The 26627-nt window shown below is 44.5% G+C and overlaps 1 protein-coding gene across 1 annotated transcript in view; it reads left to right on the forward strand.

Annotated features, from left to right (window-relative positions):
• Positions 1-26627, forward strand: part of SREK1IP1 (SREK1 interacting protein 1) — a 74584-nt gene that overhangs the window by 45072 nt on the left and 2885 nt on the right. The window contains exon 4 of the mRNA XM_044276157.1: positions 18088-18160. Coding sequence (XP_044132092.1) covers positions 18088-18160 — 73 coding nt within the window. The remainder of the gene's footprint in view (positions 1-18087; positions 18161-26627) is intronic.

The following is a 26627-nucleotide window of genomic DNA, read 5'->3' on the forward strand; positions in this document are numbered from 1 at the left end:
ACCCGAGACTGACCAAAACAGTCTTTGTAATTGCAAATTAATTTGTACAGTGTGTGCGATGGTCAGCCGACCTGATAGAGATGGCATAAGCTCTTTTTGATTTCTGGAACGATTTCCAATGCAAACATGTGAATTTGTGCTATTTTAAGAGGAGTTATTCTGCCCTATAATTTAAGAATTTTTAGCAACCTCATATTTTGAAGCTTAAAAATGTCATAAGTGATTATGTGTGATTGACTGAGCTAGTAATTGTAGCTGTAGAAGAAACAATAGCTGGTTCTGGTCCCCCTGCTGATGTTACCCAAATCTAATTTTGATTAGATTCAAGTCACTCATAGAGTTTTCTCATGTTTGGGTAATTCTACACAGGAATCCAATAAAAGCAAAGTACCACACTATTCCGTTGTATAGTAGTGTGATATATTTCTATATAGCATAATTTTTGGGTAGTATTTAATTGGTTAGTCTGGGGCCACGTGTAGCAGTGCAGCCATAGAAATGAATGGGGTCAGTAGCGCAACTACTGGATTTTTTATGATTCTAGGGACATGGCAAGCGTGCAAATTGCACTGCGACCCCATTCAAGGGGTCATCCAGGAAAATATATTTATGACTTGGGGTCCATTCAGACATCCGTAAGCGTTTGGCGGTCCTCAAATTGTGCATCCGCAAAACACAGATACCACCCATGTGCGTTCCACATTTTGCAGACCACATATGGCCGGCACCCAGATAGAAATGCTACCTGTTTTGGGTGGCCACAGAACTACGGATGCGGACAGCACATGGTATGCTGTCCGCATCTTTTGCGACCCCATTGAAATGAATGCGGACCCAGAACTACGGACGTGTGAATGGACACTTATTGTCAGGATAGGTAATCAATATCGGATCTGCCAGGGTGTGACACCCAGGACCCCCACCGATCAGAGCAGAGGTCGCAATAACGCCTGTACAAGCGTCAGACATCTGTTCAGGCCATTTTACTCCCTCGATAAAGACTTATGCGTATTTTTACACATGGTCTTTTTCTAGTCAGGAGCGCTGTATCAGAAGCTGCCAGGTCCGTCACACATGAAGCCCCTCCCCTCACGGGCATCTCTCTCACCAGGAGCAGCTCCAGAGTCTGGACTAAACACTGCATTGTGGTTACAGGACCTGTGGTGATGTCGCAGTCATGTGATCAGCCATTTGTGTGGGAAGAGTTAGGAGAACACAGGCTCTGTGTAGGACTGTGCTGAGGTACAGATAAGATCACTTATTTAATGGCGTTCTTAGCTTACTGTCACCAACAACTCAAACTCGGCTATAATTCCATCAGGTTATACATGGCAGGGGTGCAATACTACTCTACCTTAAAACATCCTGATGGTAGGGCAATCTTCGCGTCCCCCGCAATCAAGGCAATTCTTAGGAGGCTTCAAAAAAGTTGCCAACCCTGCACTCCAAGCAGACAACCAGTTTCAGGGGAACTGTTTAGGAACCTCTCAATTCCCTAGACAGCAACCCTTTCGGGCTCCAACCGAGCACGGTTATCCAGGCAGCCATGTACTTAGGCTTCTACGGTTTTCTGCGACCAGGAGAATTCACAGGTTTCTCTCCAAAATCCAAGGGCCTAACTAAAAGCCAGCTGGCCTGGAATCCTGGTTCCTGGTTCCTTTTGCAACTGCCTTCCACCAAAACATTACAATCTGGGCCTCCAGTCCAAGTCAAATATTTCAAATCCTTCAATAAGTGGTACCCAGTCCAGGTTTTAAGCAAATTAATGAGCTCCCTGGGTCATTCCTCCCCAGATAGCCCGCTATTGCCCTTCAAATCCAAGCCCCTCACGACAGCACAGTTCGTTTCCCACATCCGTCTACTAGTTTCAGGCCTAGGTATTGATCCCAAAACCATATCAGGGCACTCCTTCCGGATTGAGGCCGCCTCCGCAGAATTCAAGAATAATGTACCCAGTCATATCATCCGTAAAATGGGTCGTTGGGAATCATCTTGCTTCACCAGGTACGTTCCCAACCCACTCTAGGAAATTTCAGAAGTTTTTCGCAAAATAGCTTTGTAAACCATGTACCTTTCAATAAAATCCTAAAATCTACCCTGCTTGACTTTTTGGCCCCTTATAGACCACCCATGTTCCCGGCTCAGACACAATCCAGGCCTGTCAGTTAGTCAGTAGCACAGATAGTTTTTTTTCTTGGCACCGTCACGCTAGCTCCAGTATCCGTAGCCACGACCATAATTGTCAAGGCTGTTTTTCAGCCTGTTATTGTGGGAGGGGCGTAGGCTTTATAAGCTCCCCTCCCACAGGCACCCAGCACTGGCGTCACTCAGTGCCCCACCCTCCCTTCCCCTTTTTCAAGGGCGTCTTCAGGGTATGCCCCCTTATAGGCTACCCACGTTCGCGGGTATGGGCACAATCCAGGCCTGTCAGTAGCACGGATAGGTTTATTTCTTGCTACCGTCACGCCAGCTCCAGTATCCGTAGCCACGACCATAATAAGCAGATAACTAAGACAAATAGGAGCAAGTCCTTATAACAGTCAGAAATAGATGCTGGAAGCTGTAAATCACTTACTGTGATGAGGACAGGAGCTTCTTCAGGATCCTGTATACCACACAGTGTGCCAGAAAACAGAAAAATAAAATGGAGCTACCCTCACCTTGTGTCCAAAGGAGCAGCTCATCCGGGCACAGACGGGGGGCAGTACAGGTCATGTAGCACCGCACTGTACTGTAAAGAGGAGCTACTACAAACCAAATGCTGGTATTTTACTGGGGAAATGGTCATGTTGATTCTGAGACATTGTATGATGAGTCTAGTTTCAATTTACAATTTGCCAGAAAAGACCATTGTATATTGAATGTATTGTATCCTCAGGCCATTTTATCTTGATGGACCACTGTATATGCTGATTATTTATTGCTACTGACCTCATAAGAATAAAGAAGCAAAAGTAATTTAACCGATGGTTTCCATCTTCCATTTCTTGATTGCTTCACTTAACCAGTGTTTGTATTAGGTGATTATTGGATGTATTGCACTTCATTCTCTGGCCATAATGGCTCTATAAGACATTTTACACTTGGAGTGGATGATTGCAAATTTGTTAGCTCCACGTGGCCCTGCTAAAATTGAAATATAACAGCTCCATTATGTAAATGCTGCAAGTTCAGTGCAAGTATTGTGGATGATGAAATATAAATGGAGTCTCCTACCAGGGGTCCCATAATTGTGCAGTGATGATAGGAATTCTCAGAAGGCATCGATTTTTCTCGTTCAATGGTATCCAGACTCTTCTCTCTTATCAGAGCACAACGCTCTTTCATTCGTGTGTTTTTTTTCTTTCTTGATATATGTGAGAAACACCTAGGCAGATATTTATCATCCCTGCCAAAAGGTCACAAAGTTTGGCGCCCACCATGGTTGTGCAAAATTTGGCAACACTGTAGAGGTTTAGAGCCCCGTTCCCCACTTTTTCAAGAAGCAGGAGAATGGGTGGTGCAGGGGTAACAAAAATGCAGAAAAGAAAAAAAAAAGGGGTTGTAGTCCAGCTTCTAAAATGAAACCCTTTATTCCAAGATGTAAAACGCCATACACAAGACACTGTACACGATGTACGCAATTCAGACCTGATAATTGCGGTCCTTACTCATGACAAATGTACCTTAAAATCCTGACCCATATATGTCACTATTCCACCTATCCACGAGGAGAAAGGTTACATGTGATCTATATTGGAGAAGACAAAAAAGATGCCTAATCAGATTTAACACCATATGTGCCAAAAAAGAAGAAACATATATAAACAGAAGTATACTCATTTAAAACTAAACATAACGAATAAGCAGCAAGTGCATCAGAAATATATATGGATAACCGCTGATGTGGTGTCCCTGTATGCCAATATACCCCAGCATTGATAGCTCTCTAATGGTTCCTTATGGCATACAGCAATTACACGCCGGCACTCCAGGAATTTATTTGCTTATCGGTGGATTTTCTTTTGAAACATAATTTTTTTATGTTCAATGGACATTTTTATTTCCAAATTTCTAGAGTGTTGATGGGAACAAAGTTCTCCCCTTCCATCGCCAATATTTTTATGGCGTGGTGGGAGAAACACTTCTTGTTTGCTGATTCTAACCCACATTTTTATAACATCAAATGGTACGGGAGATATATAGACGATTTGTTGTTCGTCTGGTCGGGTGATGTCACCCGCATACCAGACTTCCATACATACTTGAATAGTTGTCTGAGTTATCTTTCTTTTAGTTCACATTATGATGCTGAGTTCATTTCCTTCCTGGATTTAAAATTGGTTTTGGAAGTCTTGAGTTCTAGAGTACACACTTCGACATACAGGAAAGAAACATCAGGTAATGCAACCTTATTGGCTTATTGGCTACTTCTTCATCCTTCACAAGTCATACGAAACATACCTAAGGGAGAGCTCATTAGAGCGAGACGCAATTGTTCCAGTGTGGATACTTTTCTACTGGAAGTGGAGGATATTAACAATTGATTATATCAGAGGAAATATACTGCACAGTCTATACAAGGAGCTATCAATCGGACATTCTCTTTGGACAGGCATTTGCTGTTTTTTCCTAGTATAATGCAAGGTGAACAGAGAAAGGATGTTGCGACTAAGATTAAAAGGGAACAGGTCACATTTACAACGCGATATAGTGAGGAATATCAGGAAATATGCAAGATAGTCAGGCGTGATGAAGGATTGGAGTGCTATACTGGCACCCTGTATACGATGTGCCGCCTGTAAAGTACCCACCATAGGCCAAATGGTTAGCCCTAGCATTTTTTGTGAACGTTCCATAACCAAACCTGTTTGGCTCAGATATAAGGGCAGTTTCAAATGCGGTCACGGCAAATATACAGTGGATATAAAAAGTCTACACACCCCTGGTAAAAGGTCAGGTTTCTGTGATGTAAAAAAAATGAGACAAAGATAAATCATTTCAGAACTATTTTTACCTTTAACCACTTCAGCCCCGCTAGGTGAAACCCCCTTCATGACCAGAGCACTTTTTACACTTCGGCACTACACTCATTTCACCGTTTATCGCTCGGTCATGCAACTTACCACCCAAATGAATTTTACCTCCTTTTCTTCTCACTAATGGAGCTTTCATTTGGTGGTATTTTATTGCTGCTGACATTTTTACTTTTTTTGTTATTAATCAAAATGTAACGATTTGTTTGCAAAAAAATGACATTTTTCACTTTCAGCTGTAAAATTTTGCAAAAAAAACGACATCCATATATAAATTTTTCGCCAAATTTATAGTTCTACATGTCTTTGATAAAAAAAAAATGTTTGGGCAAAAAAAAATGGTTTGGGTAAAAGTTATAGCATTTACAAACTATGGTACAAAAATGTGAATTTCCGCTTTTTGAAACAGCTCTGACTTTCTGAGCACCTGTCATGTTTCCTGAGGTTCTACAATGCCCAAACAGTAGAAAACCCCCACAAATGACCCCATTTCGGAAAGTAGACACCCTAAGGTATTCGCTGATTGGCATAGTGAGTTCATAGAACTTTTTATTTTTTGTCACAAGTTAGCGGAAAATGATGATGATTTTATTTTTTTTATTTTTTTTCTTACAAAGTCTCATATTCCACTAACTTGCGACAAAAAAAAAAAAATTCTAGGAACTCGCCGTGCCCCTCACGGAATACCTTGGGGTGTCTTCTTTCCAAAATGGGGTCACTTGTGGCGTAGTTATACTGCCCTGGCAATTTAGGGGCCCAAATGTGTAAGAAATACCTTGCAATCAAAATCTGTAAAAAATGGCCTGTGAAATTCGAAAGGTGCACTTTGAAATATGTGCCCCTTTGCCCACCTTGGCTGCAAAAAAGTGTCACACATCTGGTATCGCCGTACTCAGGAGAAGTTGGGGAATGTGTTTTGGGGGGTCATTTTACATATAACCATGCTGGGTGAGAGAAATATCTTGGCAAAAGACAACTTTTCCTATTTTTTTATACAAAGTTGGCATTTGACCAAGATATTTTTCTCACCCAGCATGGGTATATGTAAAATGACACCCCAAAACACATTCCCCAACTTCTCCTGAGTACGGCGATACCAGATATGTGACACTTTTTTGCAGCCTAGATGCGCAAAGGGGCCCAAATTCCTTTTAGGAGGGCATTTTTAGACATTTGGATCCCAGACTTCTTCTCACACTTTCGGGCCCCTAAAAAGCCAGGGCAGTATAAATACCCCACATGTGACCCCACTTTGGAAAGAAGACACCCCAAGGTATTCAATGAGGGGCCTGGCTAGTTCCTAGAAATTTTTTATTTTTTGCATAAGTTAGCGGAAATCGATTTTTTGGTTTTTTTTCTCACAAAGTCTCACTTTCCGCTAACTTAGGACAAAAATTTCAATCTTTCATGGACTCAATATGCCCCTCAGCGAATACCTTGGGGTGTCTTCTTTCCGAAATGGGGTCACATGTGGGGTATTTATACTGCCCTGGCTTTTTAGGGGCCCTAAAGCGTGAGAAGAAGTCTGGAATATAAATGTCTAAAAATGTTTACGCATTTGGATTCCGTGAGGGGTATGGTGAGTTCATGGGAGATTTTATTTTTTGACACAAGTTAGTAGAATATGAGACTTAGTAAGAAAAAACAAAAACAAACAAAAAATTTCCGCTAACTTGTGCCAAAAAAAATGTCTAAATGGAGCCTTACAGGGGGGGGTGATCAATGACAGGGGGGGTGATCAATGACAGGGGGGGTGATCAATGACAGGGGGGTGATCACCCATATAGACTCCCGGATCACCCCCCTGTCACTGATCACCCCCCCTGTAAGGCTCCATTCAGACATCCGCATGATTTTTTACGGATCCATGGATACATGGATCGGATCCACAAAACACATGCGGACGTCTGAATGGAGCCTTACAGGGGGGTTATCAATGACAGGGGGTGATCAGGGTGATCACCCCCCTGTCAATGATCACCCCCCCCTGTAAGGCTCCATTCAGACATCCGCATGATTTTTTACGGATCCATGGATACATGGATCGGATCCACAAAACACATGCGGACGTCTGAATGGAGCCTTACAGGGGGGTTATCAATGACAGGGGGTGATCAGGGTGATCACCCCCCTGTCACTGATCACCCCCCCTGTAAGGCTCCATTCAGACATCCGCATGATTTTTTACGGATCCATGGATCGGATCCACAAAACACATGCGGACGTCTGAATGGAGCCTTACAGGGGGGTTATCAATGACAGGGGGTGATCAGGGTGATCACCCCACTGTCACTGATCACCCCCCCTGTAAGGCTCCATTCAGACATCCGCATGATTTTTTACGGATCCATGGATACATGGATCGGATCCACAAAACACATGCGGACGTCTGAATGGAGCCTTACAGGGGGGTTATCAATGACAGGGGGTAATCAGGGTGATCACCCCCCTGTCACTGATCACCCCACCTGTAAGGCTCCATTCAGACATCCGCATGATTTTTTACGGATCCATGGATACATGGATCGGATCCACAAAACACATGCGGACGTCTGAATGGAGCCTTACAGGGGGGTTATCAATGACAGGGGGTGTTCAGGGTAATCAGGGTGATCACCCCCCTGTCACTGATCACCCCCCTTGTAAGGCTCCATTCAGACATCCGCATGATTTTTTACGGATCCGTGGATACATGGATCGGATCCACAAAACACATGCGGACGTCTGAATGGAGCCTTACAGGGGGGTTATCAATGACAGGGGGGTGATCAGGGTGATCACCCCCCTGTCACTGATCACCCCCCCCTGTAAGGCTCCATTCAGACATCCGCATGATTTTTTACGGATCCATGGATACATGGATCGGATCCACAAAACACATGCGGACGTCTGAATGGAGCCTTACAGGGGGGTTATCAATGACAGGGGGTGATCAGGGTAATCAGGGTGATCACCCCCCTGTCACTGATCACCCCCCCTGTAAGGCTCCATTCAGACATCCGCATGATTTTTTACGGATCCATGGATACATGGATCGGATCCACAAAACGCATGCGGACGTCTGAATGGAGCCTTACAGGGGGGGTTATCAATGACAGGGGGGTGATCAGGGAGTGTATATGGGTGATCACCCGCCTGTCATTGATCACCCCCTGTAAGGCTCCATTCAGACGTCCGCATGTGTTTTGCGGATCCGATCCATGTATCCGTAAAAATCATGCGGACGTCTGAATGGAGCCTTACAGGGGGGTGATCAATGACAGGGGGGTGATCAATGACAGGGGTGATCAGGGAGTGTATATGGGTGATCACCCGCCTGTCCTTGATCACCCCCCTGTAAGGCTCCATTCAGACGTCCGCATGTGTTTTGCGGATCCGATCCATGTATCCATGGATCCGTAAAAATCATGCGGACGTCTGAATGGAGCCTTACAGGGGGGTGATCAATGACAGGGCGGTGATCAATGACAGGGGGGTGATTAGGGAGTTTATATGGGGTGATCATGGGTGATCAGGGGTTTATAAGGGGTTAATAAGTGACAAGTGACGGGGGGAGTGTAGTGTAGTGTGGTGTTTGGTGCGACTGTACTGACCTACCTGAGTCCTCTGGTGGTCGATCCTAACAAAAGGGACCACCAGAGGACCAGGTAGGAGGTATATTAGACGCTGTTATGAAAACAGTGTCTAATATACCTGTTAGGGGTTAAAAAATTCGGATCTCCAGCCTGCCAGCGAGCGATCGCCGCTGGCAGGCTGGAGATCCACTCGCTTACCTTCCGTTCCTGTGAGCGCGCGCGCCTGTGTGCGCGCGTTCACAGGAAATCTCGGCTCTCGCGGGAGAACGCGTATATGCGTCCACCCAGAAGAGCAGGGCCGCCGGCAGGACGCAATCCTGCGTACGGCGGTCCTGTAGTGGTTAATGTGACCTATAAACGGTACAACTGAAATCTTTTAGGTGGAGGGAAAAAAAACTAAAATAATGTGGTTGCATAAGTGTGCACACTCTTATAACTGGGGATGTATCTGTGTTCAGAATTAAGCAATCACATTTAAAATCATGGTAAATAAGAGTCAGCATACACCTGCCATCATTTAAAGTGCCTCTGATTAACTCCAAATAAAGTTCAGCTTCTCTAGTTGATCAGGAGTTTCTTTCCTGAAATTTTCGTAGTCGCATCCAACAGCAAAAGCCATGGTCCACAGAGAGCTTCCAAAGCATCAGAGGGATCTCATTGTTAAAAGGTATCAGTTAGGAGAAGGGTACAAAAGAATTTCCAAGGCATTAGATATACCATGGAACACAGTGAAGACATCATCATCATCAAGTGGAGACAACATGGCACAACAGTGACATTACCAAGAACTGTCCGTCCCTCCAAAATTGATGAAAAGACGAGAAAAAAGCTGGTCTGGGAGGCAACCAAGAGGCCTACAGTAACATTAAAGAAGCTGCAGGAATATCTAGCAAGTACTGGCTGTGTGGTACATGTGACATCAATCTCACATATTCTTCATATGTCTGGGCTATGGGGTAGAGTGGCAAGATGAAAGCCTTTTCTTACGAAGAAAAACATCCAAGCCAGGCTACATTTTGAAAAAACACATTTGAAGTGTCTCCCAAAAGCAGGTGGGAAAAGGTGTTTTGGTCTGATGAAACCAAGATTGAACTTTTTGGCCATAATTTCAAAAGATATGTTTGGCGCAAAAAACAACACTGCACATCACCAAAAGAACACCATACCCACAGTGAAGCATGGTGGCGGCAGCATCATGCCAAGAGGCTGATTTTCTTCAGCTGGAACTGGGGCCTTAGTTAAGCTAGAGGAAATTATGAACAGTTCCAAATACCAGTCAATATTGGCACAAAACCTTCAGGCTTCTGCTAGAAAGCTGAACATGAAGAGGAACGTCATCTTTCAGCATGACAACGACCCAAAGCATACAGTACAGACCAAAAGTTTGGACACACCTTTTCATTCAAAGAGTTTTCTTTATTTTCATGACTATGGAATTGTAGATTCACACTGAAGGCATCAAAACTATTAACACATGTGGAATTATATACATAACAAAAAAGTGTGAAAAAAACTGAAAATATGTCATATTCTAGGTTCTTCAAGGTAGCCACCTTTTTGCTTTGATTACTCCTTTGCACACTCTTGGCATTCTCTTGATGAGCTTCAAGAGGTAGTCACCTGAAATGGTTTTCACTTCACAGGTGTGCCCTGTCAGGTTTGATAAGTGGGATTTCTTGCCTTATAAATGGGGTTGGGACCATCAGTTGCGTTGTGGAGAAGTCAGGTGGATACACAGCTGATAGTCCTACTGAATAGACTGTTAGCTGCTTTTTTCTTGCCATAAAACAAATTCTAAGTAAAGAAAAACAAGTGGCCATCGTTACTTTAAGAAATAAAGGTCAGTCAGTCCGAAAAAAAAGTTGTCCCCAAGTGCAGTCACAAAAACCATCAAGCGCTACAAAGAAACTGGCTCACATGTGGACCGCCCCAGGAAAGGAAGAACAAGAGTCACCTCTGCTGCGGAGGATAAGTTCATCCGAAAATTGAAGGCATACCAGCATGTCTACCACAGCATCTTGCAGCGGCATGCTATTCCATCCGGTTTGCCTTCAGTTGGACCATCATTTATTTTTCAACAGGACAATGACCCCAAACACACCTCCAGGCTGTGTAAGGGCTATTTGACCATGAAGGAGAATGATGGGGTGCTGCGTCAGATGACCTGGCCTCCACAGTCATCGGACCTGAACCCAATCGAGCAGAGTGAAGGCAAAAGGGCCAACAAGTGCTAAGCATCTCTGGGAACTCCTTCAAGACTGTTGGAAGACCATTTCAGATGACTACATCTTGAAGCTAATCAAGAGAATGCCAAGAGTGTGCAAAGCAGTAATCAAAGCAAAAGGTGGCTACTTTGAAGAACCTAGAATATTTTCAGTTGTTTCACACTTTTGTTATGTATATAATTCCACATGTGTTAAATCATAGTTTTGATGCCTTCAGTGTGAATCTACAATTTTCATAGTCATGAAAATAAAGAAAACTCTTTGAATGAGAAGATGTGTCCAAACTTTCGGTCTGTACTGTACATCCAAATCAACAAAGGAATGGCTTCACCAGAAGATTAAAATTTTGGAATGGCCCAGCCAGAGCCCAGACCTGAATCCGATTGAAAATCTGTGGGGTGATCTGAAGAGGGCTGTGCACAGGAGATGCCCCCGCAATCTAACAGATTTGGAGTGTTTTTGCAAAGAACAGTGGTCAAATCTTGCCAAGTCAAAATGTGCCATGCTGACAGACTCATACCCCAAAAGACTGAGTGCTGTAATAAAATCAAAAGGTGCTTCAACAAAGTATTAGTTTAAGGGTGTGCACACCTATGCAACCATATTTTATTTTTATATTTTTTCTTCCCTCTACCTAAAAGATTTCACTTTTGTTTTTCAATTGAGTGGTACAGTTTAGAGGTCACATTAAAGGTGGAAAATGTTCTGAAATGATTTATCTTTGTCTCATTTTTTTTTTTTACAGCACAGAAACCTGACATTTCAACAGGGGTGTGTATACTTTTTATATCCACTGTATATGCTGTGACCACATGTTGATTGGTGGCACTTTTTATTCTACGGCTAGCAATAAAAGGTACGACATCAAAACATATCTAAATTGTAACACAGACTTTGCTATTTACTTGATCACCTGCACGTCCTGTAATCTCCAGTACGTGGGTTGCACAACTAATTCCATAAAGACAAGAGTGCGCAAACATATTTCCGACACCCTGTATCACTAAACACGTAATGTATCAGCAGTGAGTTTTCATTTCGCTACAGTCCATCAGGGCTATGCGTCCAGTCTAATAGTTCAAGGAATGGAAAGGGTTACTTCACCTGTGAAAGGCGGAGACCACAGAAAAAAGCTTCTCATTCGAGAAGCTTACTGGATGTTTGAATTGGGAACTTGTTTCCCAACAGGCCTCAATAAGAAATATGATGTAATTTTGCAATATTTCTGATGCACTTGCTGCTTATTCGTTATGTTTATTATGTTTGGTTTTAAATGAGTATACTTCTGTTTATATATGTTTCTTCGATTTTCTGGCACATATGGTGTTAAATCTGATTAGGATTCTTTTTTTTTTTTTTTTCTCCCGTATAGATCACATGTAACCTTTCTCCTCGTGGATAGGTGGAATAGTGACATATATGGGTCAGGATTTTTTGGTACATTTGTCATGAGTAAGGACCACAATTATCAGGTCCGAAACGTGTAGATCTTGTACCGTGTCTTGTGTATGGAAATTTACCGCTTGGAATAAAGTGTTTGATTTTAGAAGCTGGACTACAACCCCTTTTTTTTTTTTTCTGCAATTCGTTACCGCCAAGCCCAGGCTGTGTCCGTGCTTCTTTACTGCTGGATGCAGGTGAGCGCTGCTTTTGGTTTTTTAGTTACTATATAGGGATAACAAAAAATACAGCTTCATTTGTCTGGTGTTCTGAATTACGAACAGGATTCCCAAAAAGTTGGGACACTATACAAATCGTGAATAAAAACTGAATGCAATGATGTGGAGGTGCCAACTTCTAATATTTTATTCAGAATAGAACATAAATCACGGAACAAAAGTTTAAACTGAGAAAATGTACCATTTTAAGGGAAAAATATGTTGAGTCAGAATTTCATGGTGTCAACAAATCCCCAAAAAGTTGGGACAAGGCCATTTTCACCACTGTGTGGCATCTCCCCTTCTTCTTACAACACTCAACAGACGTCTGGGGACAGAGGAGACCAGTTTCTCTGAGCTTGTGGATCTTGCTTAGAAATGGCTTCTTCTTTGCGCTGTAGAGTTTCAGCTGGCAACGGCGGATGGCACGGTGGATTGTGTTCACTGACAATGGTTTCTGGAAGTATTCCTGAGCCCATTCTGGGATTTCCTTTACAGTAGCATTCCTGTTTGTGGTGCAGTGTCGTTTAAGGGCCCGGAGATCACGGGCATCCAGTATGGTTTTACGGCCTTGGCCCTTATTCACAGAGATTGTTCCAGATTCTCTGAATCTTCGGATGATGTTATGCACAGTTGATGATGATAGATGCAAAGTCTTTGCAATTTTTCGCTGGGTAACACCTTTCTGATATTGCTCCACTATCTTTCTGCGCAACATTGTGGGAATTGGTGATCCTCTACCCATCTTGGCTTCTGAGAGACACTGCCACTCTGAGAAGCTCTTTTTATACCCAATCATGTTGCCAATTGACCTAATTAGTGTTAATTGGTCTTCCAGCTCTTCGTTATGCTCAAATTTACTTTTTCCAGCCTCTTATTGCTACTTGTCCCAACTTTTTTGGGATTTGTTGACACCGTGAAAATTTTAATCAACGTATTTTTCCTTTAAAATGATACATTTACTCGGATTAAACGTTTGATCTGTCATCTACGTTCTATTACAAATAAAATATTGACATTTGCCATCTCCACATCATTGCATTCAGTTTTTATTCACAATTTGTTTAGTGTCCCAACTTTTTGGGAATCCAGTTTGTAGTTAAAATATACAATAATCACTGCAGTGAGAAGGGAAGTTACATTTTGGGTCTGAGTCTTCTCTGATCTAAAAATTCACAACCCATTTATTTTATGACTCACTGTGCAAACAATAGCCAATCAGCATCTCTGCACTTAAAGGGGTCTTCCTGCCATATATATTGATGACCAATCGTTAGCATAGGTCAATAATATCTGATCGGCAGGGATTCGGTACCTGCACCCTCACGCAAACTCTGCTTCCTCCTCATTACACTGCCCGTCTGGGAAGTGCAGCGTGATTTAAAAAATACTCTCTCCATTCACTTGAATGTATCAAGTACTTGTAATTACAGTACACCGCCGCTCCACAGGAGATGATAGGTAGTGTAATGAACAGGAGGCGGCACTATTCTTCACACAGCTGATTGACGGGAATGCTGGGTGTCAGACCCCAGTGCTCGGATATTTCCGGCGGCCACATAGAAAATGAATGGAGGACGGCTGCGCGTGCACAGTGCGCTCTCCACCACTGTCAGGGCTCTGTTCTCAATATAGGTGTGGGTCCCGCACCTATCAGACAATGGGGGCATATCCCAGCAATATGCCCCTATTGTCTGTGATAAGACAACCTCTTTAACACTGCCGTAGAGCTCTACCAATCACTATTTCATTGTTAATTTCACATTCACGTAATTTAGCTATGTATTAGGGCTGCACAATATGGGAATTTTGTGCGATTGCGATTAGGGCCCTAAAAATTGCGATAACGATATGCGATGCAATATTTTAAGGGAATTGTGCTAGAGGTCTATTTGCTTGGATTTTCCCATATGAGCCGCTGACGGAGCTGGGTATGACATAGTTATGGGGGATCTGTGGATGATGCACTGTTATGGGGGATCTGTGGATGACGTGCTGTTATGGGGGATTTGTGGATGACGCGCTGTTATGGGGGATTTGTGGATGACGCGCTGTTATGGGGGATCTGTGGATGACGCGCTGTTATGGGGGGATCTGTGGAGGATGCGCTGTTATGGGGTGGATCTGTGGAGGATGCGCTGTTATGGGGGGATCTGTGGAGGACACGCTGTTATGGGGGATCTGTGGAGGATGCGCTGTTATGGGGTGGATCTGTGGAGGATGCGCTGTTATGGGGTGGATCTGTGGAGGATGCGCTGTTATGGGGTGGATCTGTGGAGGATGCGCTGTTATGGGGGGATCTGTGGAGGATGCGCTGTTATGGGGTGGATCTGTGGAGGATGCGCTGTTATGGGGTGGATCTGTGGAGGGCGCTGTTATGGGGTGGATCTGTGGAGGACGCCATTATGGGGTGGATTTGTGGAGGGCGCTGTTATAGGGGATGTGTGCTATGACACATAGGGCCATGAGGGGGGCCAGAATAAGACATATAGCATCTTATGCTGGTCCCCCTCATGGCCCTATGTGTCCTAAACTGCGCACATAACTGGATTTGTGTGTAAAGTATTTTACTACTGTGTGAAACAAGCTCTCTCCTATTGATAACATGGCCAGCCTCTGTACTCACTGTCACTATGAATGCACTGCAGTGAGCTGGCCGGCCGGCGTGTGACTGACGTCAGTTAGTAATGCTCCTCCCACTTCAGGAAGAAGGAGCGTTACTAAGTAAAAGGCAGTCACGCACCGGCCAGCCCGCTCACTGCAGTGCATTCATCGTGACAGTGAGTACAGAGGCTGGACCTGTTATCAATAGGAGAGAGATTGTTTTACACACAGCCAGTTATGTGCGCGGGCCCCTTCATATATAATCGCGGCATTTTCGGGTCTGCAAAATCGCCATATCGCATTTGCCGATTATCGCGATTCGATTCATTTTGCGATATATCGTGCAGCCCTACTATGTATGAATATATTTAGTCATATAAGCAGCTCGAGGATATGGCCTATCTTTTTTACTCTTGCCCCCACTGTTAGTATGCCACACATTCTGGTTTCAGCTGTCCTTTTACTGATGCACATGATCCAGGGTAAATTCTCTATTACAGGTAGTAAGTCCTAGAATAATCCCTTGTAAATAATTTGGACTGGACTCTCCTAAAAGCACATACATTCTAGGCACATCCGGAGTAGTAGGGATGGGGCATCGGTGAAAAGTTAGTTCTGTTCTAATCAATCATCCCTCTCTGACGTGGGGATTAGCACCAGAAACCGAGCAGTCCCTTGCACAGACCCTCCCTGTGACTGTAAATCTTTATAAATAAAGTAGTGCTTGCTGCCACTGACAGGACGCAACGGCTGCCGGCAGGCATAGCATGCAGCCAGTGGCGGAAATCACTACTTTATTTATATAGATTTAAAGTCATAGAGGGGCTCAGCAGCTGGTGCTAATCCCCATGTATCAGGAGCTCAGTGCAGAGAGAGGGATGATTGATAAGGCTCCATTCACACGTCAGTATGTGTTTTGCGGATCCGCAAAAGACTGACACCGGCAATGTGCGTTCCGCATTTGGCAGACCGCACATCGCCGGCACTTTTCCTGTCCGTTCAATTGCGGACAAGAATAGGACATGTTATATGTTTTTGCCGAACGGAAATGCGCATCCGCAAATGTGGATGCAGACAGCAAAGAAAAATTTAATTTTTAAATAAAAAAAATGGGTGACACATTCCCTTTAAGAATGTTATTTTACATGGAAGGTAAGAAAAATGTGAATTTGTTTCAGATGCCTGATCCTCAAGCGCATGTCTGTAATTGTAGTTATCCCTTGGGGCACCGATCCTGTAAGTTATGATCATTATAATCCTACAAGCACCAGCAACAGAAAGAAAGCCTCTTCCCCCTCTCCTGTTTATGATAATTTGCCATTTATGTCTTGCCTGTACACGTAATGTAAAATGCTGTTATTGTGCGTTTTCTCACACTTGCTTACCACCAAAGATCTCACAATATAATTTCAATATGAATACACCACATGGTTGCCAATTATATGTTATTTTCCATTTAACAGTGCACATCTACTGTATGTGTTTTTTGTTGTTGTTTTTTTTATATTATATTGCAAGGCTTGTTTTATGCTAGTATAATGTTTTTAGATATCTGAAACAGTTAGATTTTTGTTCAATAGACTGGATAAAGGTAATTTTTTATGTTATTAATTTTTTTAATATTTATTAAATTGAACCTCAGCAGGGAAGAAAAACGTATTTTCCAGATGGACCCTATTTTTGCTTACTTGTCACTGGGCTATAAGAAAGTGTAGTATTTTAGTAGACTGGGAATATTACACAAAATATAACTTAACTCCAGTGGATTTAGAAAGAGTTCTTGAGGTAAGTCCCCAGCAGAGAGAGCAGAGCTTCTAGGTGTAACGGCAATTCCCCCGTTGCTCCTAGAGGCTCATTTGCATATATTAAAACATCATTTTTTACAGCAATGCGCGCACATAAGAACATGGGACTAACACAGATGCCTTCAGCTCTCATCATGTTGATTGACCATGCCAGGCAGTGTCCACGTCATTCTGCCTGGCCCGGTCAATCATCATGATGAGGGCGCTGCCATGGGAGGGAGAACAGAGCCTCTAGGAGTAGGGGCAGGGCCGGCTCCAGGTTCATGTGGGTCCTTGGGCGATAAAGTCTCAGTGGGCCCCCTTGTGGCATTTTGCACAAGGGAGGCAATTTTTTATGATTGCATATTACTCATTTTGGGCTAAAATCATTTTTTCAATTGTTCTTTATTAAAAATATTTAGCCGTTCTGTCATAAAAGGTTAACTGTCTAGCTATGTGACTCTTACTTTTTACTTTCACTTTTTGCTGGTCATCTAATAACCCTTATCTCTAATTTACTAAGAGGTCATAAACACTTATTTAAGTCACATTCTTATCAGTAATATAAAAACTGAGCTATAATAAGTGTTTATAATGTCAGAGAACAGAGATAAGGAGCCTGTCAGCTCCCTGCCTGACGGTAGAGAAAGAGAATTCAGATCCTTCTATTAGAGCATCTGAGTCCTGTACAGAAAAAAGGGTTCCATATTTGTTATAAAGACCGATTTAAAAAAAAAAGTTTTTTTTAGCTCAAAATTAGTACAGTGCAATAATAAAAAAAAAATTGCCCCCAAAGGTGTACATAGCCTTTAATGGTACCAATAAAAGCTTCAAGCCATCCCACAATGGAATGGAAACAAGATCTCATATGGCTATGTTGACTGAAAAAAAATTAAATTTTATCTATTTGAATGCAGCAACAGAAGATGTGAAAAACTATTTTGGATTTGCTGTTTTTTTATTTATTTATTATTGTGTTCCCAAAAGTAAATCAATTTATCATATGTACCCCAAAATAGTGCCATTGAAAGTTCATCTCACAAGAAAGCAGCCCTCACACAGCCCTAAAAATAAAACACTAATGTCTGTTCAAAAGGGAAAATGAAAAAAATAGCTTGATCCTTAATGCATAAAATAGGACAGTCCTTAAGTGGTTTAAATGCCTGCAGTGTTTATCTCCAGCAATCAGATCTACCGGTTTTAACACCCACTCTACATTTTAACAGATGCTGTAGAAGTTGGTAAGAAAAAGCTCAAGAAAAAAAAGGAGAAAACAAAATCCAAGAAGCCAAGGAAAAGGTAATTTACAACTGCTGACAGAATGTGCCTGAGCTCATAGTTATTGACAGAAATAACCTTTAGAAATGAGGTGCATTTATTCTTAAACTAGAAATGTTGCCTCCGAGAAATGTATTTCTGTAGAGTACATCGTAGACCTTATTTTGAACTATAGGTTATTAAAGGGGTTATCCGAGTAATGGGAAAAAATAAATAAAAATAAAAAAATTCATCAGGATGTACATATACATTAGTTAAGCTTGATTTCTTGAAAAAAAATAAAACTTACTTGCACCATTGCATAGTTCTGTTATTCTTGCTTTGTTTACATGCTGCAGAAAAGCTGTGGGGGCGTGTACCAATGACTGAGCGCTACCTCGTGAATATTTGTGGGTGTGAATAATCTGCCCTTCCCCTCCCCCTGCTCTGCACATCCTAACCTCACATACAGTCACATGATCATCTCCTAGTTCATACAGGCAGATCTGCACTACATACATCACACACGTACTCCTCACACCCTGCACAACACACATCACACCCTGCCCCACACATAAATCACACCCTGCCCTACACATAAATCACACCCTGCCCTACACATAAATCACACCCTGCCCTACACATAAATCACACCCTGCCCTACACATAAATCACACCCTGCACTACACACATCACACCCTGCCCCACACATAAATCACACCCTGCACTACACATCAATCACACTGTCATGGTCTTACCTCCTTGCTGTTCCCTTCGTTTGACATGTGCTGGCGGCCATCTTGGTTTCTGGGTTTTCTTGTGGCCTCCCACCCTGCGGCTCCTCCTTCCCACTGGGAGGAGCTGGATGCCCAGCTCATATATATAGGAGGTCTGTGGCTTCAGTTCCTTGCTTGGTCCTCCTGTGTTCACATGCTTCCAAGACTGCTGCTGCTTCTGGTTTCTGATCCTGGCCTCGTCTGACTACCCCGTTGGTTCCTGATTCCGGCTTCGTCTGACTACCCCGTTGGTTCCTGATTCCGGCTTCGTCTGACTACCCCGTTGGTTCCTGTTCCTGGCTTCGTCTGACTACCCTTCTGGTTCCTGACCTCTGTCTCCGCAAGACCCTGCTTCGGTTTAGCCATCCGTTCGGACTTTGCTTACGGCTTGCTCTTCAATAAAACCTTCTTATTTTCCACTTATCTCTTGTTGTACGTCTGGTTCATGGTTCCATGACATTAGGACCAAGCCATGAATTCTGACGGTACAGGGCCACCCTCGCTACCTACGCTGGTTGCCAGACTTGATCAGCAGGATCACCTGTTGGGTCGGTTCGCTGTGGCGTTGCAAACCCTGCTTGAACGCACGGCTCATTTAGCTTCCGTTGCCGATGGGTCGGTTGTCGCTCCTGGGCCCGCTCCTACTGCCGCTCCGGTTGTTGCGCCAGAGTCTACCCTGACACCTGTTGCTGCGCCTGTGGTGTTTCAGGGTATGACCGGTTCTGCCCCCCTTCCACAGCGCTTTGGGGGAGAGCCAACTCAGTGCCGAGGTTTCCTTAACCAGGTGGGCATTTACTTCGAGTTGCTGCCACATGCCTTTCCTACTGAGAGATCAAGGGTGGGCTTCTTGATCTCGCTGCTCTCGGACAAGGCCTTGGCCTGGGCCAGCCCTTTATGGGAGAACAACAATCCGGTGGTTGCCGAGTTTTCCGGTTTTGTTGCTTCTCTTCGGAAGGTATTCGATGTGCCGGCTCGTGCTGCCTCTGCTGCGAAGCTCCTTATGTCCATCAGACAGGGTTCACGATCCGTAGCTGAATACGCCATTGAGTTTCGTACCCTGGCAGCAGAGGTGGGCTGGAATAATGAGGCTCTGGTCGCTGCTTTCTCTCATGGTCTCTCGGATGCCTTGAAGGATGAGGTTGCAGCTAAGGACCTACCAGTGGAGCTCGAGTCTCTTATTTCTTTCCTGATTTTGATTGACACCAGACTCAGGGAGAGACCTTCCTTTAAGGAGAGCCTGCGGAGGTCTCCTAACAGATTGGCGCCTACGTTTGCTGTCCCACCCGTGCCTCCCTCTCCTCCCACGCCTCCTGGGGATGACTTGTCTGGGGGTGAACCCATGCAGCGGGGGTTTGCTCGCCTGTCTGAGGGGGAGAGGGTACTCCGGAGACGCGAGGGCCGATGCATGTACTGTGGTCTCGGTGGGCATTTTCGGTTGGCATGTCCGAACCGTCCGGGAGAACGCTCGCACCTGAGGTCCTGTCGGGGGCAGATCTTGGGTGGAGTCTCCTCGTCCCCGGTTTCCCGTGTTGACAAACCACTGATCACGGTTGTCCTCTCCTGGGTCGGGGGCTCGGTGACGACCCAGGCGTTGGTGGACTCTGGTGCTGGTGGTTTGTTCATTGATAGAGTGTTCGTTGCCGCCAATTCCATTCCTCTGCAGCCTCGAGGTTCCCCACTGGCTCTTGAGGCGATAGACGGCAGACCCCTTCTGCCGCCACACGTGACTCATGAGACCCTTCCAGTGGGGATAGCCATTGGTGCCGTTCACAGAGAGTCGGTCTGTCTCCAGGTTATTTCGTCTCCACACTACTCGGTGGTCTTGGGGTACCCCTGGCTCCAGAAGCATAATCCGACTTTCGATTGGAGATCGGTCGAGATCCTCTCGTGGTCACCGCAGTGTGGGGCTAGTTGCATCCATGGGCCTGTCAAGTTGCTGTGTACTTCCTCGGACTCTCTGTTGCCTCCTGAATACGAAGAGTACCGGGATGTATTCGATAAGGTGCGCGCGGTTGCCCTACCTCCGCACCGCCCATACGATTGTGCCATAGAGTTACAATCCGGTGCCGTTCCTCCTCGTGGCAAAGTCTATCCACTGTCGGTAGCGGAGAATGAGGCCATGGAGGAGTACGTGAGGGAGGCGCTTTCACGCGGACACATTCGCAAATCCTCGTCCCCGGCAGGGGCTGGATTTTTCTTTGTGAAAAAGAAGGGCGGCGAGTTGAGGCCTTGCATCGATTACAGGGGTCTCAATCGCATCACGATCAAGAACGCTTACCCGATACCCTTGATTTCCGAGCTGTTCGATCGCCTCAAAGGGGCCACGGTCTTTACCAAACTCGACCTGAGGGCGGCATATAACCTGGTAAGGATCAAGGCGGGCGATGAGTGGAAGACCGCGTTTAACACCAGGACCGGTCATTATGAATCCTTGGTTATGCCCTTTGGGTTGTGCAATGCGCCCGCAGTCTTCCAGGAATTCATCAACGATGTTTTCCGTGACCTGTTGCAGCAGTGTGTGGTGGTCTATTTGGATGACATCTTGGTATATTCTGCATCCATGGAGGCCCACATTCTGGATGTCAGACGAGTGTTGCAACGCTTACGAGAGAACAAGCTGTTCGGTAAGCTTGAGAAATGCGAATTTCACCGATCCCAGGTAACCTTCTTAGGTTACATCATTTCCGCTGAGGGGTTCTCCATGGATCCTGAGAAGGTTTCGGCTATCTTACAGTGGCCCCAGCCCAGTGGGCTTCGTGCCCTGCAGCGCTTTTTGGGCTTCGCCAATTATTATCGGAAGTTCATCAGGGACTTTTCCATGCTAGCCAAGCCTCTCACGGATCTGACCAGGAAGGGCAGTAATCCTCAGGTCTGGCCGCTCGAGGCCATCCGAGCTTTTGAGGCTCTAAAGTCTGCCTTTGTGTCGGCTCCGATTCTGTCGCATCCCAACCCTGGGTTGCCTTTTGTCCTCGAGGTGGACGCGTCTGAGACGGGAGTAGGCGCCCTCCTGTCTCAGCGTAGAACACCAGAGGGTCCTCTGCTTCCTTGTGGGTTTTACTCCCGGAAACTGTCTTCCGCGGAGTGCAACTATCAGATTGGTGACAGGGAGTTATTGGCCATCGTGCAGGCCCTTAAAGAATGGAGGCACTTGCTCGAGGGCTCGGTGGTTCCGGTTCTCATCCTGACGGACCACAAGAATCTGACCTACCTCTCTGAGGCCAAGAGATTGACACCACGTCAGGCCAGATGGGCTCTGTTCTTGTCACGTTTTAATTACGTGGTCTCCTACCTACCCGGCTCCAAGAACGTCAGAGCGGATGCCTTATCACGGCAGTACTCCGAGCTGTCCGGGGAGGAGTCGATTCCGACTACGGTCATACCCCCGAATCAGATCCTGGCCGCTATTCGCACCAGCCTGACTTCTCCTCTGGGTGAGCAGATTTTGGCGGCTCAATCTGGTGCTCCCTCTGGGAGACCCAACGGCAGATGTTTTGTGCCTGAGGAGTATGAGGTGAGCAATATCCTGGACTCACGCCTGGTCCGCGGCCGGGTGCAGTTTTTGGTCCATTGGCGTGGTTATGGTCCAGAGGAGCGTTCCTGGGTTCCCTCCGCAGATGTCCATGCTCCTGCTTTGCTCCGAGCCTTCCACGCACGCTTCCCTCAGAAACCGTTCCTTACTCCGCGGAGGAGGGGCCCTTGAGGGGGAGGTACTGTCATGGTCTTACCTCCTTGCTGTTCCCTTCGTTTGACATGTGCTGGCGGCCATCTTGGTTTCTGGGTTTTCTTGTGGCCTCCCACCCTGCGGCTCCTCCTTCCCACTGGGAGGAGCTGGATGCCCAGCTCATATATATAGGAGGTCTGTGGCTTCAGTTCCTTGCTTGGTCCTCCTGTGTTCACATGCTTCCAAGACTGCTGCTGCTTCTGGTTTCTGATCCTGGCCTCGTCTGACTACCCCGTTGGTTCCTGATTCCGGCTTCGTCTGACTACCCCGTTGGTTCCTGATTCCGGCTTCGTCTGACTACCCCGTTGGTTCCTGTTCCTGGCTTCGTCTGACTACCCTTCTGGTTCCTGACCTCTGTCTCCGCAAGACCCTGCTTCGGTTTAGCCATCCGTTCGGACTTTGCTTACGGCTTGCTCTTCAATAAAACCTTCTTATTTTCCACTTATCTCTTGTTGTACGTCTGGTTCATGGTTCCATGACACACACCCCGCACTACACACATCACACCCTGCCCCACACACATCACACACGTACTCATTACACCCTGCACTGCACACATCACACCCTGTCCCACACACATCACACACGTACTCATTACACCCTGCACTGCACACATCACACCCTGCACTGCACACATCACACCCTGCCCCACACAAACTCAGACAACCCCTTTAAATGATACTTCAAGAATGGTAATAGAAAAAATTAGAAGCGGGGACCTGTAGAGAAAAATGTAATCTCATCTCTGGTCTTACTGGAGGTAAAGGGGTATTCCAGGTCTTAGGGATGTGTTTAAAAAAATAATAATTATCTAGTAGAAAATTATGCGATTTTCCGCTGACTTGCTTTTTTTATATGCCTTTTTATGTAGTTGGTCTTCATAGTAAAAGGGTATAGCGCATGTGTCAGTCCTATCTAATGCATCCTTCAGCTAATAAAGTAGGACTAAGCATGGCACCAGTCACATTACAGACACTCTCAGCATTCCACGCCACACATGCAACACACTGAACGTATTCATTGGCTAGCTGACTAATGATGAAATATTGACCATTATTATGGTTATTAGTTATGTCTGTATTTACTTGTATAACATGGCCACTTGTCTCTAGCTGATGTGGTCATGCTGTTAACCTCCTAAAAGTTTTGCCCAAGCTCAGCTCGTGTTTTGGGAAAAGCACTAACTGTTCTGCCTGAGCCCAGCTCGGGCAGAATAGAAACATAGAATGTGTCGGCAGATAAGAACCATTTGGCCCATCTAGTCTGCCCAATATATCTGAATCCTATGAATAGTCCCTGGCCCTATCTTATATGAAGGATAGTCTTATGCCTATCCCATGCATGCTTAAACTCCTTCACTGTATTTGCAGCTACCACTTCTGCAGGAAGGCTATTCCATGCATCCACTACTCTCTCAGTAAAATAATACTTCCTTATATTACTTTTAAACCTTTGCCCCTCTAATTTAAAACTGTGTCCTCTTGTGGTAGGTTTTCTTCTTTTAAATATGCTCTCCTCCTTTACCTTGTTGATTCCCTTTATGTATTTAAAAGTTTCTAACATATCCCCTCTGTCTCTTCTTTCTTCCAAGCTATACATATTAAGGTCCTTTAACCTTTCCTGGTAATTTTTATCCTGCAATCCATGTACTAGTTTAGTAGCTCTTCTCTGAACTCTCTCTAGAGTATCTATATCCTTCTGGAGATATGGCCTCCAGTACTGCGCACAATACTCCAAGTGAGGTCTTACCAGTGTTCTGTACAGCGGCATAAGCACTTCACTCTTTCTACTGCTTATACCTCTCCCTATACATCCAAGCATTCTGCTGGCATTTCCTGCTGCTCTATTACATTGTCTTCCCACCTTTAAGTCTTCTGAAATAATTACTCCTAAATCCCTTTCCTCAGATACTGAGGTCAGGACTGTGTCAAATATTCTATATTCTGCCCTTGGGTTTTTACACCCCATGTGCATTATCTTGCACTTATCCACATTAAATTTCAGTTGCCAGAGTTCTGACCATTCTTCTAGTTTTCCTAAATCCTTTTCCATTTGGCGTTTCCCTCCAGGAACATCAACCCTGTTACATATCTTTGTGTCATCAGCAAAAAGACAAACCTTACCATCGAGAATGTAAAGGGGGTCTGCATATCTCTGGATTGGTATCAGCTAGAGACATTGGTCTTGTTAGAAAGCTGGCATTCCAAGCTTTCATACAACAGGAGATATCGCTGTTAGAAATTTAGTCAGGAATAACTGCATTAAAACCGGCTTTCACTTTCAGCTGCATTCACTGCATCCCGATTTCTAACAGCGATATCTTCCCATGCGGTGAAGATAATGTTGTGATTCTATACTACCTATCCAGAGATATGAGCAGCTAAAACAGCCCCCCCCCCCCCCCCCCATCCCCCTTCAATCTGGAGGAGAAGGGGAGCAGTTAGGGAACTGATAGCCTGCAGGAGGAAAGGAAAAAAAGCACACAGTGGACACCGTAAATAAATTCTACAAAATAATGTTAAAATTGCAGTTTTTTTATCTTTCCACCTAAAAATGTTTTTGATGTGTGGGCAAAATGAGTTGGCAAGAGATTGAATATAGGGGGTGAAAGAAAGTTCAGTGTCAAACATACACAGAAACAGTTAAATAAGCGATTGGCTTAGCTCACCAGATCCTCTAACATGAAGTACACTCCGCTCCCTACCACCAGAGCGTTAGAAAGCTTACAACATCAAATACCATATGACTGGCTAACGTAAATTATGCATTTATTAACAAGACATAATGCGCACAATTTAACATAATTTAAATACTTCAAAGGTCTATACACAAATTCATAAATATAACTATACTCCCCACATATCAATTAATATACGGTACATTCACAATAGATGCAATAACACACATAATTAGTGCACAAAAAATGTAATATAAAATATGTCTTGGTCCCACCACTTCTATATCATGCGGAGCTCTTGCATGTATATATACTAAATGCAGTTGAGGATAGATATTGCTGCAACGTTAAAATAGTTACTTCACTTATCTATTCGTTCACTCATCTTATGCATTAAAACTGAATAAATTGTTTTGACACATGTGGCGCCTTCCCACGTGGTCCTTTTTTATATCAGAGTCCTCACTAACAAAGTGTCTGCAGAGATGTTGTTGTAGTTCGCAAGGTGTATATATCACATCCATACACCTTATTTATTTATGGTGATGCAAACACTTCCTCTCTTATCTCTATTGGGCTTGTATATGTGAAGCGCTACAGCCGCGGCGTGTCTTCAATATCAGCGCCCTTAAAGCCGCCGTAACGGGTCTGTAGTGCCGTCGGACAGAATGCTTCTAACAGTGAATATTCCCCGCTGTTAGTTTGTATCCGGGTTAGTAATAAGTATAATGTCTCTTACCGATGATGTTTTCGGCTGTACAGTTTAGTTGGCGCGCATGCGTAGTGTAATTCTAAAACCTCCGGAGGCTCGATATATAGATATTGGTTATGCATAGACGGTACAGATTGTACAAAATAATGTCCTGCAGCTTATCCTCTCACACCAGACGCGTTTCGGAACATAGTTCCTTCTTCACTGGCATTGAATGAAAAAAGGGAATCATTACTTCCTTTTTATTTACTTCAGATCCGTGATGAGACCTGGGTGGGACTCAATATCGCGATAAACTCTGGTTGGGACTCAAGACCTTCTCCATAGTTCATACTCAGCGATTGTATACATTGCGGATATACCCTTTCTTTAATTATTAATTTGTGCCAATACATTCACCAATATAAAATCTTATAAAAGTATACAAATGCTAAGTTGAAATAAGAATAATAATGGAAATATGTGAGAAAATAAAAATAAAATAAAAATAAGGCCTGGCATCGACATGGTGTGCGGTCCCCCGCGCCATCTCCGTAGATTACATAAAACCAAAAACTTCCAGTTCAGCGTTTAGACCGTATGGCATAAGGGACCAGAATTTGAAGATCACCCCCCCCCCCCCC

This window comes from Bufo gargarizans, chromosome 1 (assembly GCF_014858855.1).
Source record: "Bufo gargarizans isolate SCDJY-AF-19 chromosome 1, ASM1485885v1, whole genome shotgun sequence".
NCBI classification, from domain to species: Eukaryota; Metazoa; Chordata; class Amphibia; order Anura; family Bufonidae; genus Bufo; species Bufo gargarizans.